The 14,849-nt window shown below is 41.1% G+C and overlaps 1 protein-coding gene across 1 annotated transcript; it reads left to right on the top strand.

The window, feature by feature from the left end:
• The first annotated feature begins 159 nt into the window (after positions 1 to 159).
• wdfy1 (WD repeat and FYVE domain containing 1) lies at positions 160 to 12,531 on the top strand. The gene is made up of 12 exons (XM_034548103.1): positions 160 to 398; positions 1,960 to 2,027; positions 2,110 to 2,183; positions 2,387 to 2,441; positions 4,476 to 4,626; positions 5,306 to 5,418; positions 6,439 to 6,565; positions 6,760 to 6,865; positions 7,547 to 7,648; positions 10,545 to 10,675; positions 10,804 to 10,912; positions 11,833 to 12,531. The coding sequence occupies exons 1-12, from the start codon at positions 262 to 264 to the stop codon at positions 11,890 to 11,892; spliced, it is 1,233 nt and encodes a 410-aa protein (XP_034403994.1). The 5' UTR covers positions 160 to 261; the 3' UTR covers positions 11,893 to 12,531.
• The last annotated feature ends 2,318 nt before the right edge of the window (positions 12,532 to 14,849 follow it).

Here is a 14,849-nt window from a genome sequence, read left to right as displayed (position 1 = left end):
CTGCCACCTGGATCCGGTTCCCTCTCCTGCTCCTCCAGTCTTTACGGTAATCCTGCCACCTGGATCCGGTTCTCTCTCCTGCTCCTCCAGTCTTTACGGTAATCCTGCCACCTGGATCCGGTTCTCTCTCCTGCTCCTCCAGTCTTTACGGTAATCCTGACAGCGGCTGCGGGGTGTCAGCTGATCCTCCTCTCTCTCTCTTTTTGTGTGTGTGTTGCTGCTCGCGAGCAGGAAAACGCTGCTGGACCTCCACGAGCCATCATGGCGGCGGAGATCCACTCGAGGCCGCAGGCCGCCAGACCGATCCTGCTCAACAAGATCGAGGGGCACTCGGACGCCGTGAACGCGGCCGTTTTAATCCCGAAAGAAGATGGCGTGATCACGGTCAGCGAGGACAGGTAGGGGGGGCTTTTTAAAAAAAATTATTATTATTTAGTATTTTATTTGTAGTTAGTTAAAAAGGGTAGCTGTTTTATTTTGGGCTCGGTCTACTTGCTGGTCGTAATTTTTGGTGCTCGGGCTCCAGAAGGACACAATAAATAAGAGTTAAAAGCCGTTTTGTCACCTTTTTAAAAAATATATATATTTATATATTTTGGTTACAGGAAGCGAGGTTCCCGTTGGAGGGTGTGGGGGATAAATACATATTTAAAAAAAAATCGACTCCTTTCCATAAAATATCCGCCATCAATCCACCAACCGTTACAGAAAACGGGAATATAATATTCTGTTTTTAATAATATAATATATTGAGCTTTACGACCGTATGTATTACTTTACGTGCCAGAGTTATGAGTTCGGATTTGTTGTTTTTAACGAGCTGCGAATTGTAAACATTACTTTCTCAAAGCAGCGACTGCTGCGTTCAAGTGCCGCTCGTAATCTGTAGTTGCTTAAGTCGTTTTTAGTTGAAGCTTGCTGTAAGAGTCTTACGTTACCCACCGGCGTTTGGTTCGATGAAAACAATTCAAGTCGTTTATTATTTGTATTTACAAGTTGCTCTTTAAGGAACAACATTCGTTGTAAGCTACGCGTGTTCCCACGCGCTCTTGAACGCCACATTTTGACATCTGGGTACAATAGCAATTTTTTAATTTTTTTTAATTTTGTTGGTGAATAACAACACAAAGTCAGTGTCAAATGTTATATGTGAGGCATGATGGGATGGACCTCTTCACCTGCTCTGAGTCGGGGGTGCCACAGGGTTCACGTCAGGCCAGCACGGTCACTGAAAGTGACATGTTGGTGTCACAAGTGTGTGAAGAAGAAGAAGACAATCCTGGGTTTGGATTGTGATGCAGTTTCCATCACATCTCGAAACCCACTTGGTAGTGAAAGGGGAAGCTGTGGGGGCGACGATGCAGCCGGCTAACATTCAGGTTCCTTGATGAAACTAGTCTGGATGCTGCTTTGGATACGTTTCCCTTTCTTCTATTTTGTTTGGGGCTCTGCAGACATTTTTACTGCAATAGATGCAACAGGTTGACAATAAGCTCGTGTTTTAGAGGGCGTTTAAAATGCATCATAACACAACAACACTGCACGTGCATCAAAGTATGAGAAGTTTGAGGAATGGTGAACCGTCAACGTTAATGAAGCTCGTGGCTGGACGGCCGTTTTGGGGATAATACTGATATATCATGAGTTTAATTAATAATCATCTCCCCCCCCCCCCCCCCCCCCCGCTGTGACTGTTAATGTGAACTGAATCGAGCATTGTGTGCAAAAGAGAATTAGGGCTGTTCTCCCAGACCGGGATTAAACCCGGTCCAAGACAAAGGCCCTCTTCATTTCCATTGGAAAGTGCCTAATTTTTACATAAATTATATATATATATATAACTTCTGTTTAGCTCCATCCAAACAGGAAGTGAATGAAAAAATGAAAGAGACTACATAAAGACATTGGAGAGGGCTCTGAATGTGACCTTTCGACCTTTCCCCCCCCCCCCCCCATCAGAACCATCCGAGTTTGGCTGAAAAGAGACAGCGGCCAGTACTGGCCGAGCATCTACCACACAGTCTCCTGTAAGTACGCTCCGGTGTGGAAAAGTAGATGAGGAAACACCGCCTGTTGTCGGCTGCTCACGCCCAATGTCTTGTGTTTCAGCGCCGTGCTCCTGCATGTCGTATCACCATGACAGCAGGCGCATCTTCATCGGCCAGGACAACGGAGCCATTGTGGTGAGTGGATATATATATATATATATATATATATATATATATTTATGTATTTTAAATCTTAAAACCTGCATATCTGGTTCAAGTAGGCTGCAGTTTCAATATTTGGACTCCACCAAATGCCTGTGAGGCGAGGATGGTTATTTGATTTTAAACTTTTTTCGTGTGTGTGTGTGTGTGTGTGTGTGTGTTTGTTCGCCCTCTAGGAGTTTCTCATCTCTGAAGATTTCAACAAGATGAGCCACGTCAAGACATATCCAGGTGAGAACACACACACACACACACACACACACACACACACACACACGTTGGGATTGTAACGGGTTGTTTGTGATGACGGAGGATTGCAAGCTGCAATATCACCATTTTTTTTTGATGTAGAGCAAAAAAAGATATATATATATATATATATATATATATATATATATATATATATATGTATGTGTGGGTGCGCGCGTGCGTTTGTACTGACAATTTTTTTTTTTAAATTAAAGCTTGTGACTGGAAAAATAATAATGGACTAAAAAGATAAATAGATTAATTGTTTCTTTTTTTTTTTTTTTTTTTTAAAGCAAAAATTTGTAGAGAAAAAAAATGGACAATATTTTGTCTTTTTTTACTTTTGGTCGAACGAAACATCTGAAGACGTCTTTTCAGGCTCTGGGAAGTCGTGACAATGATAATAATATTTCATGGACCGCACAATTAAACGAGAACATAATCTGCAGATCAATTGATAATGGAAATAATTATTAGCTGCAGCTCGACTCAAACAGGAAGTGTGTATTGACTTCACAGAGGGGGCGGGGCTTAACATCGCCATTAGCCTTTTGGCAGCGCTGCAGACGAGAGCATATTGACTTTGTTGTTGTTTGTTTTGTGCAGCCACTTTGTTACATATGTTCAGCCTGCTTATGTATTTATTTATTTATTGATCCGCAGGTATTACGTACCTTACAGTTGCTCTAATATGTATAGAAATATAAGGAACAATGGAAATAAAGGAAGGATTAAAATGGAAACATGTTGTTTACATAATGCTACAACAATATATATTATATATGATTATGTTATATAGGATTAATGGCAAAGTGTTGCACAGTTGAATTATTATTATTCATTTTGTTTGGTGTTCAGGAAGCAAGAGGACAGAACAAGCGAAGCCTTTCCTCATTAAATAAAAGTATGCAGAGTGGAATATAAAGTACACAAGGCCTCAGTTCTATAATAATTAATCTCTCGGCACGCCTGAAGAAGAAAGGAGTGACTCTTTTCCGAGTCTGTTATCAGCGCTTTGCCTCGCTCAGAGACATATCACTCTCTTTTAGATAAGTGCATTACAGCCGGTAACGTTATCTGTTCAGCCTTTTTTATTCATTTATTTATTTAGTTCTGAAAATCTCTCTTTGAAGAAGCTCTTTTTAAATCTACGTGATGTTTTGATTCAGTTAAATAGCTGAAATTGAGCTTTTTCTTTTGCGTTTCATCACTTCTTTGGTTGTTCATCTCTTTGTAGTCGTTTTGCATCTTTTGTTGTTTGTTATGCATCTTTTTTTACGTCATTTTAAATTTCTTTGGTTTTAGAATCTTTTTTTTGTGCTCGTTTTGCATATCTTTGTAGTCGTTTTGAAAATTGTTTTGTTTTGCTTCTCTTTTTAGTCGATTATGCATCTTTTTCTGTGTCCTCGTCGTCACAATGTATTATCTTTTTGGATCTTGTATTTAAGATAAACGTGCTTTGGCCGTTTTAAAGTTGCTATGACGCTGTAAATAAGCCACTTTTCTCCCAACCTCACCTATAATATGTCACCGTGGTGGTGCCCCCTAGTGAGAAAGGTCCACTGGTGCAGGTTTAAATGCAGCGCGAGCTCGGGACAGAATCCAGAAGTCTGCTTACACTGTTTCAGATTTGTTTTTTTGTACACGTGGCAACATTATGGGAAATTCCCCTTTTTTAATACCATGACGCATACAATAATTCTGCTGATGTTTGTGTAATTGGACCAGGACATCACAATAAGAGCTGCATTGCATATTAAAATAAGTAGCATGTCAGCACATTATGTGTCAGGGTGTCGCTCTTAAATGTATTATTATTATTATTATTATCCAGAGTTTACAGCTTTTTAAAAATTAATCTGTAAAGTTAGAGGGGTTGAATAGTTCTTAACGAGAGCATGCACCTTTTCCAGAGGTGATCCCCAGACGGAGCATTGAGACCCCTTGAAGGGTTCGTCCAACAAGACTTTTAAGTGTGTGTGTGTGTGTGTGTGTGTGTGTGTGTGTGTCCTGCAGCCCACCAGAGCCGCGTGTCAGACATGGTGTTCTCCCTGGAGAGTGAGTGGGTGGTGAGCACCGGCCACGACAAGAGTGTGAGCTGGATGTGCACCGAGAGCGGCAGCATGCTGGGGAGGCACTACTTCACGGCCTGGGCCTCCTGCCTGCAGTATCCTTCACTCGCTGTGTGTGTGTGTGTGTGTGTGTGTGTGTGTTTTCATTTCTTTTTGGTTTGTCCTGCATCTCTATATAGTCATTTTGGGTCCCTTTTTTAGTCATTTTGCATCTCTATGTAGTCGTTTTGTAGTTTGTTTTAAATCTTTTTTTGGTCGGTTTACATATTTTTTTTGTAGTTTAAAATCTTTTTTTATTGGTTGTTTTGCATCTTTTTGTAGTCGTTTCTTTCGTTTTGCATCTTTTGTCGTTTTGCATCTTTTGTTGTCGTTTTGCATCTTTTTTTTACGTCATTTTTTATTTCGTTTAGTTGTTTTGCATCTCTTTGTAGTCGTTTTGTAAATAGTTTTGTTTTGCTTCTCTTTTTGGTCTTTTTAAATTTCTTTGTAGTTTAGAATCTTTTTTTATTTGTTGTTTTGCATCTCTTTGTAGTCTTTTCGGGTCTCTTTTTTTGTCGCTGTGCATCTTTTTTGTCGTTGTTTTTGTTTTGCATCTCTTTGTGTCTCTCTTCATATCTCGTTTTTTGGTCATTTCGCATCTCTGTTTTTGTTTTGTGTCTCTTTTTGGTCGTTTTGTGCCACTTTGTGACCTCCCAACGACGCCCACTGGGCCTGTGTGGTGATCCGTCCACGGGTCTGTTCCCGCGTGTCCGTTTCCATGACTCCCACGCTCAGATACGACCACGAGACGCAGCACGCCTTCATCGGCGACTACTCGGGCCAGATCACGCTGCTGAAGCTGGAGAAGCAGACGTACTCCATCATCACCACGCTGAAGGGTCACGAAGGTAAACGCACACCTGAGGAGGCGGGACTATTGTCTCGTGATGCTTCCAATTCTTCTTCTGGTGCCCCGAAGCCAGATATGCAGATAAGACATGTGACCCAGATCCCTCCGCATGACTTCATTATGCCGGTGGAAGAAATTCAGTGTGACGATGCAACAAAAAAAACGAAGGATCCTTTTAAACATAAATATTTTTTAAAAAATAGACGTTTAAATTCCAAATTAGGATGATGGACCACAAGATATCCCATCATTTGGTTTTAGATGATGATAGAAAATGTTATTCTGTATGAATTATGCTTAAGATTCTTACATTTAATTCTATTTTTATTTATTTCCTTCCTCTCTCTTTTGATCTGCTGCACATGTGCCTTCGTGATAATATTAAGCTGATAATGAGCATATTAATTGGACTGATAACAAGTCAATATTAATGAATGTGGTGCCGGCCTCCAGCTGTGCACACCCACAGGAGTTCCACCCTAATATTTAACGGAGGTTATGATCAAATGTATTAAAAAAAACAGAACGGAAAGGTCGGACCACGCCTTTTTTAATCTCTTTTAACCTTTTTTTTTTACTCCTAATAACCGCCACCTGTAATGAAAAGGTGTCTGAAAAAGTATTCACATTAAGAATGATACAAAGCCAACACCAATATATTAGTTTGTTTCATGTTTAGATATTATTTAATAATTATTTTGTTCACAGCTGGTGGAAAATGAAGCTATAAATACCAACTTTCAGGAGCTTCAGAGTCGGAACCAGGAAGTCGACTTAAATCTGCGATTCTACAAAATCAGAGTTGATAATATTGATAGTAACTTTATTTATTTATAGCACCTTTTTAAAAGAGGAAAAAGAGCCAAAGCAACGCAGGATGACAACAGGAAGCTTGACTATTTAAACCATAAAACAAGCACAGGAAAACCAATCGATGTGACGATATTAAATAATATAATATAATAAAGACTACGACGCAAGCAAACGCATGCAACAGGCGTTGCTTCTCTCTCCCCAGGCAGCATCGCCACCCTGTGGTGGGACCCCGTCCAGAGGCTGCTGTTCTCGGGGGCCGCCGACCACAGCGTCATCATGTGGGACATCGGGGGCCGCAAAGGACGGACGTTACTGCTGCAGGGACACCAGTGAGTCACGTGTCTGCTGCTGCACAGGGACATGCATTAAAATGTATTTTTTATAGACTTCCACGTCTGGGATTTGACACATTTAACTGTTTTTTTTTTTTGAATGTGTGGCATGCTGGAATGGCATTTATTTATTTTAACTGTTATTTCTGTAAATTCTTACTGCTTTTTCCATGTTCAACGTGTCCCTCTAGCGAGCGCGTTCAGGCCGTGCGGTACCTCCAGCTGACCAGGCAGTTGGTGTCGTGCTCGGCCGACGGCGGCATGGCGGTGTGGAACATGGACGCGCAGAGAGAAGAGGTCACTATTATACCCGTAGAGAGGCAAGAGCCCGTGGAGAGGAGCACGCGTTGAGGTCTGAGCTAGGTTTGCTCTCCTGTGTTTGTGACTTAAAGAGAAAAGGTTTGTTGTTGTTGTAATACTCATTCTGCCCACAAGAGGCAGAAGTGCACCACTACCTCATGTTCTCAATGGGACTAAAGGTTTGCTTTCGTCTTTGTAACACACAGGATATGTTAAAGCATGGAGAAATTATGACTTTTTTTATTATAAACATCTAAGAAACCTGTTTACCTTTTCTTAAGTCATAAACACGGGAGAGAAAACTATTTAGATCAGACTCAGAAAATGTTTCGCCAGATTTACAGTATTTTCTCACTTAAGTGTCCCTTCCTTAAATATAATATGTTGAGGTTTACTGATTGATGAAGGTAGATATTGTGTGTGTGTGTATATATATATATATATATATATATATATATATATATATATATATATTTTCCCTTCTCCACTCGGAGAGTTGTGTGTGTGTGTGTGTGTGTGTGTGTGTGTGTGTGTGTGTGTGTGTGTGTGTGTGTGTGTGTGTGTGTGTGTGTGTGTGTGTGTGTGTGTGTGTGTGTGTGTGTGTGTGTGTGTGTGTGTGTGTGTGTGTGTGTGTGTGTGTGTGTGTGTGTGTGTGTGTGTGTGTGTGTGTGTGTGTAGGCTCCTCAGTGGTTAGACTGCGACTCCTGTCAGAAGTGCGAGCAGCCGTTCTTCTGGAACATCAAGCAGATGTGGGACACTAAGACCATGGGGCTCCGACAGGTAAGTGTGTGTATATATATATATGTATACATATATATATATATATATATATATATATATATATATAGCTGTACGAGGGAGTACAAGTACCTCTCCTAGCTGTATGAGGGAGTACAAGTACCTCTCCTAGCTGTATGAGGGAGTACAAGTACCTCTCCTAGCTGTATGAGGGAGTACAAGTACCTCTCCTAGCTGTATGAGGAGTACAACTACTTATCTTAGCTATATGAGGAGTACAAATACTTCTAGCTATATGAGGAGTACAAGTACCTCTCCTAGCTGTATTAGGGAGTACAAGTACTAGCTATATGAGGAGTACAAGTACCTCTCCTAGCTGTATGAGGGAGTACAAGTACCTCTCCTAGCTGTATGAGGGAGTACAAGTACCTCTCCTAGCTATATGAGGAGTACAAGTACCTCTCCTAGCTGTATGAGGGAGTACAAGTACCTCTCCTAGCTGTATGAGGGAGTACAAGTACCTCTCCTAGCTGTATGAGGGAGTACAAGTACCTCTCCTAGCTGTATGAGGAGTACAAGTACCTCTCCTAGCTGTATTAGGGAGTACAAGTACTAGCTATATGAGGAGTACAAGTACCTCTCCTAGCTGTATGAGGGAGTACAAGTACCTCTCCTAGCTGTATGAGGAGTACAAGTACCTCTCCTAGCTATATGAGGAGTACAAGTACCTCTCCTAGCTGTATGAGGAGTACAAGTACCTCTCCTAGCTGTATGAGGGAGTACAAGTACCTCTCCTAGCTGTATGAGGGAGTACAAGTACCTCTCCTAGCTGTATGAGGGAGTACAAGTACCTCTCCTAGCTGTATGAGGGAGTACAAGTACCTCTCCTAGCTATATGAGGGAGTACAAGTACCTCTCCTAGCTGTATGAGGGAGTACAAGTACCTCTCCTAGCTGTATTAGGGAGTACAAGTACTAGCTATATGAGGAGTACAAGTACCTCTCCTAGCTATATGAGGGAGTACAAGTACCTCTCCTAGCTGTATGAGGGAGTACAAGTACCTCTCCTAGCTGTATGAGGAGTACAAGTACCTCTCCTAGCTATATGAGGGAGTACAAGTACCTCTCCTAGCTGTATGAGGGAGTACAAGTACCTCTCCTAGCTGTATGAGGAGTACAAGTACCTCTCCTAGCTATATGAGGGAGTACAAGTACCTCTCCTAGCTGTATGAGGAGTACAAGTACCTCTCCTAGCTGTATGAGGGAGTACAAGCACCTCTCCTAGCTGTATGAGGAGTACAAGTACCTCTCCTAGCTATATGAGGGAGTACAAGTACCTCTCCTAGCTATATGAGGGAGTACAAGTACCTCTCCTAGCTGTATGAGGGAGTACAAGTACCTCTCCTAGCTGTATGAGGAGTACAAGTACCTCTCCTAGCTATATGAGGGAGTACAAGTACCTCTCCTAGCTGTATGAGGAGTACAAGTACCTCTCCTAGCTGTATGAGGGAGTACAAGTACCTCTCCTAGCTGTATGAGGGAGTACAAGTACCTCTCCTAGCTGTATGAGGAGTACAAGTACCTCTCCTAGCTATATGAGGGAGTACAAGTACCTCTCCTAGCTGTATGAGGGAGTACAAGTACCGCTCCTAGCTGTATGAGGGAGTACAAGTACCTCTCCTAGCTGTATGAGGAGTACAAGTACCTCTCCTAGCTGTATGAGGGAGTACAAGCACCTCTCCTAGCTATATGAGGGAGTACAAGTACCTCTCCTAGCTGTATGAGGGAGTACAAGTACCTCTCCTAGCTATATGAGGGAGTACAAGTACCTCTCCTAGCTGTATGAGGGAGTACAAGTACCTCTCCTAGCTGTATGAGGAGTACAAGTACCTCTCCTAGCTATATGAGGGAGTACAAGTACCTCTCCTAGCTGTATGAGGAGTACAAGTACCTCTCCTAGCTGTATGAGGGAGTACAAGCACCTCTCCTAGCTGTATGAGGGAGTACAAGTACCTCTCCTAGCTGTATGAGGGAGTACAAGTACCTCTCCTAGCTGTATGAGGAGTACAAGTACCTCTCCTAGCTATATGAGGGAGTACAAGTACCTCTCCTAGCTGTATGAGGAGTACAAGTACCTCTCCTAGCTGTATGAGGGAGTACAAGCACCTCTCCTAGCTGTATGAGGGAGTACAAGTACCTCTCCTAGCTGTATGAGGAGTACAAGTACCTCTCCTAGCTATATGAGGGAGTACAAGTACCTCTCCTAGCTGTATGAGGGAGTACAAGTACCGCTCCTAGCTGTATGAGGGAGTACAAGTACCTCTCCTAGCTATATGAGGGAGTACAAGTACCTCTCCTAGCTGTATGAGGGAGTACAAGTACCGCTCCTAGCTAGCTCGCTAGCTCCATCTGTGCTTTTTCAAAATAAATTGAAATCACTTTTTTAATTGAACCAGATTGCTCCATCAAACCAAAACAAATATGTTGTTTAAAAAAAAAAAGAAGCTTATTGTGGCTGCAATGAACATGTTTGGCACTGAATATATTTTCAAGATGATAACAATAAATAAAATAAATGCAACCTGTGAAAAACTAAACGATACAAGTTCAAATATTTGCCAAGAAAGAGTTTTACTGAGTTTTACACTAAATATCTTTTCAAAGCAATAACGTGCAAAACAAACTCAATGCAGATATGTGTGAGCCATCAAGTTGTATCAGTATTAGTTAAAATTCACTCAAGATTCTCAAAGGAATCAAAATTCCCTGATCGAGTCACCTGACCCACATCTCCAGCTTCCTGAGGAAGGTGCAGCTCTCCGCCTTGAAGATGAAGACGTCATTCATTCAGCGTTCCAAAATATGTCACTGAGAGAGGCCAATTTCATCAGCAAGCTTGCCTGCAAATTAATAATTATAAATGTTCCTTTTTTGTGCAGCACCACTGCAGGAAGTGTGGCAAGGCAGTGTGTGGGAAGTGTAGCTCTAAAAGCACCACGTTCCCCATCATGGGCTTCGAGTTCCCGGTGCGCGTGTGCGACGCCTGCTTCGACACGGTCAAAGAAGAAGAGTGAGTAACGGTTGTAAGAATATGCTCACGTTATATATATATATATATATATATATATATATATATATATATATATTCCAATTTGTAGAGTTATTTATGATTTGTGTGTGTGTGTGTGTGTTGTGCAGTCGGACACCTTTGGCCATGTTCCACGAGGGGAAACACAACATCGCCCACATGGACATGGACCCGTCCAGAGGCCTGATGGTCACCTGTGGAAGCGACCGCGTTGTCAAGGTCAACAACAGCTTTTATTTTATTTTTTTAATTTATTTTTTTTAGGCGCTCTTAAAATGAGATTAACTTTAATTTAATAATGTACTCCAAAAAAGTTTTTAGAGGAAACAAAGAAGAACATAAATGTGGATATTTGGAAACCGAGTCTGTTTTTATTTATTTATTTTTTTAAAAAGAAAAATCGTACTGTCATGGAAAAACCTTGAAAAGTCATGGAATTTTAAAATGGTTATTTCCAGGCCTGGAAAAGTCCTTGAAAAAAAAAAAAAAAAAGTTTGTGGTCATGGAAATTTGTTATATTCATATGTTCATTTACGCAGTTTGATTAAAAGAATAATCATTTATATAAATAACAAAATGTTTGGTCATGGAATTTTGGTGAAAAGTCCTGGAAAAGTCCTGGAAATCCATTGGTCAACATGTGTATGAACCCCTGTAAATATAATCACGTTTTCATCGGTTACTTTATTTCAACTCTCTTTCCGTTTTCCATCGTGCAATTTAGTGTAAATTATCGGTAAAAAGTCTGAACATCCTGAGAGACGAGATGTACAAATATAATACTTAGTACCAGTAATAAGTATTGTTATATAGTGTATAAGAAGTAATACGGACACCGGTGCACAAATAATATAGCAATAAGATGAAGGTAAATATAGTTTAAAAAAAACAACAACATGAGATTAAAAACAAGAGTACAAATTTAAGTGTAAACAAAGTACCAGCACCTCAAATATATTTGAATAAAAATAATACAGCAATAAGCTATATTGCTCATATATTGAAAGTAATATTGCACAACGTTAATAAATGTTAATAAAACTGCACGTTATCTAGTTATTATTCGTCTCTGTGTGTGTGAATGCAGAACGCAGCTCCGCTCCTCTGATCATTTATTATTGTCCTGTTTGTCTCCACAGATCTGGGATGTGACGCAGGTGGTTGGCTGTAGCTTAGCAACAGGCTTCTCTTCGCGCTGATTCCCCCCCATCCCCCCACCCCCACCCCACCCCTCCTCTGTGCTCCGCCCACTCTTCCAATGTCATGGAAACCCCTCTGTACAATATCTTCCCCCCCCCCCCTTCACTTCTGGGATCTTCAGCTACAGCCAGGCCTGTTCTCAGTGTGTGTGTGTGTGAGAGAGAGTGTGTGTGTGTGTGTGTGTGTGTGTGAGTCGATAGTGTAGCCCTCCACATTTCTTTTGCTTCTCAAACATCTAATTCCACTACCTGTCAGTCCTACATGAAAGTGTGTGTGTGTTGTGTGTCTGTTTTGGTCTTTTCGCTCTGAACCCTAAGCACAATTTTGTGTGTGTGTGTGTGTGTGTGTGTGTGCGCGCGCAGACGTGTGCATGCATCATAACGTTATCTCTCCTTTGGGAGGAGTGGTATTGACATCCGTGGTTACATTATATTAATATTTCCGATGCTTCTTTCTTCATTTTTATTACCGCTGCGCTGTAAAGTTCACCAAAACAAACGCACACTAGCTTGCTCGTGACTGTGGCCCGCTAACTGCACAACACTCACATGTAAACAAACACTCACACGTAACATGTAAACAAACACTCACACGTAACATGTAAACAAACACTCACATGTAAACAAACACTCACATGTAACATATAAACAAACACTCACACGTAACATGTAAACAAACACTCACATGTATCATGTAAACAAACACTCACACGTAAACAAACACTCACATGTAACATGTAAACAAACACTCACACGTAACATGTAAACAAACACTCACATGTAAACAAACACTCACATGTAACATATAAACAAACACTCACACGTAACATGTAAACAAACACTCACATGTATCATGTAAACAAACACTCACACGTAAACAAACACTCACATGTAACATGTAAACAAACACTCACACGTAACATGTAAACAAACACTCACATGTAAACAAACACTCACACGTAACATGTAAACAAACACTCACATGTAAACAAACACTCACACGTAACATGTAAACAAACACTCACACGTAACATGTAAACAAACACTCACATGTATCATGTAAACAAACACTCACACGTAAACAAACACTCACATGTAACATGTAAACAAACACTCACACGTAACATGTAAACAAACACTCACATGTAAACAAACACTCACACGTAACATGTAAACAAACACTCACATGTAAACAAACACTCACATGTAACATGTAAACAAACACTCACACGTAACATGTAAACAAACACTCACACGTAACATGTAAACAAACACTCACATGTAAACAAACACTCACATGTAACATGTAAACAAACACTCACACGTAACATGTAAACAAACACTCACATGTATCATGTAAACAAACACTCACACGTAAACAAACACTCACATGTAACATGTAAACAAACACTCACACGTAACATGTAAACAAACACTCACATGTAAACAAACACTCACACGTAACATGTAAACAAACACTCACATGTAAACAAACACTCACACGTAACATGTAAACAAACACTCACACGTAAACATACACTCACACGTAACATGTAAACAAACACGTAACATGCAAACAAACACTCACATGTAACATGTAAACAAACACTCACATGTAACATGTAAACAAACTATAAGAAGAGTAGATGGTTGCTTTAGATGACAGAAACATCTGTTTCTGTCTCTTTTTCGTGTGTTTCATTCACTAGTTGGCCTTAAATCACTCTCAGGAGGTGTTACATCAGTAGGTCGTCACTGGGCGGGCGGTGGGGGGGGGGGGGGGGGGTTCTGTCAGATGTCGGCCATTATTATTGCGTAATCACTCGGGCGTGGGAAAGGGAAATCGACGTGGCCCGCACGTCATTCAAACTCCAGAACGAGCAGCTATGCATGCAGGGAAAAAAAAACGTTCCCCGCTGCTTGTTTACTACAATCTTGCATAAAACTGACTTCATAATAGCGGGTGCGGACGGACGCACGTGCACACTCGCTCAATCACGCACGCACACCCCGGGTTCTCCTGGCCCAAGATCCTGATGCCTGTAATTTATGTAATTTAATATGAATCTTTTTTTTTTATGTAAAATTTGAGAAAAGGCACTTAAAAGGTATACCGGACGAAGCACTACATTTCTGGGGGGGGGGGGGGGGGGGGGGGGGGGGGGGGATGGGGGGTTGAACGGTCCCCTCGGCTGCCTGTGTTAAAAACACCGTAAAGCCTGTTTTCAGTAGCTCATCAGTGCTCACGACGGTTCTCTCGTGCGCTCTCGTGCGCTCTCGTGCGCTCTCGTGCGCTCTCGTGCGCTCTCGCCTCGTTCTGAAGCTCTGGACGTTTCCTTCCTGCCTGGTTTCTTTTTTTGTTTGTTTCACACACACACACACACACACACACACACGTCTCGTAAAAACGCTCTCTCCACTGCACTGAATTGCACAACTCGTGGTCTTTTTTTTTTTAATTTTTTTTTTTTTGGGGACTTTTTTGAATTTAAAGAAAACATTTTTTGTTTTTGTAAATTCCGATTTTGGGAGGATTTCATAGCTGGATTCGATGTAGCGTCCTTGTAAATAACAGCCGGCGTCTCCTAATGTTAGACTTTAACGCTCGCCTTATCGTAGGTGTGTGTGTGTGTGTGTGTGTGTGTGTGTGTGTGGGTTTGGGGGTTAAAATTAGCATCATAATGTTTGGAATTCCTGAGTTCGCATTCCAGGTTTTTTGATCATGTAGTGTTTATATTTATATTTGTAGTAAAGTATTTAAATATTATCATTGTAAGTGGTTGTTTACTTTTCTTACTGCGCCGTGTTTACGTGTCACACGGTAATATTTTGGGTTAGTAGCCGATGTATGTTGCACGAATCATTTACGTTTTTTATTTTGCTTTTCCTCTAAAACACATTTTGGTGACGACGTCTTCATTCTGGACGCTTTGGGATAAAACATTCCTTTTAATTAA

The sequence above is a fragment of the Cyclopterus lumpus genome, chromosome 13 (genome assembly GCF_009769545.1).
Source record: "Cyclopterus lumpus isolate fCycLum1 chromosome 13, fCycLum1.pri, whole genome shotgun sequence".
NCBI lineage: Eukaryota > Metazoa > Chordata > Actinopteri > Perciformes > Cyclopteridae > Cyclopterus > Cyclopterus lumpus.
The sequence above is the reverse complement of the archived record's forward strand: the minus strand, read 5'-3'. Positions and strand labels throughout refer to the sequence as shown.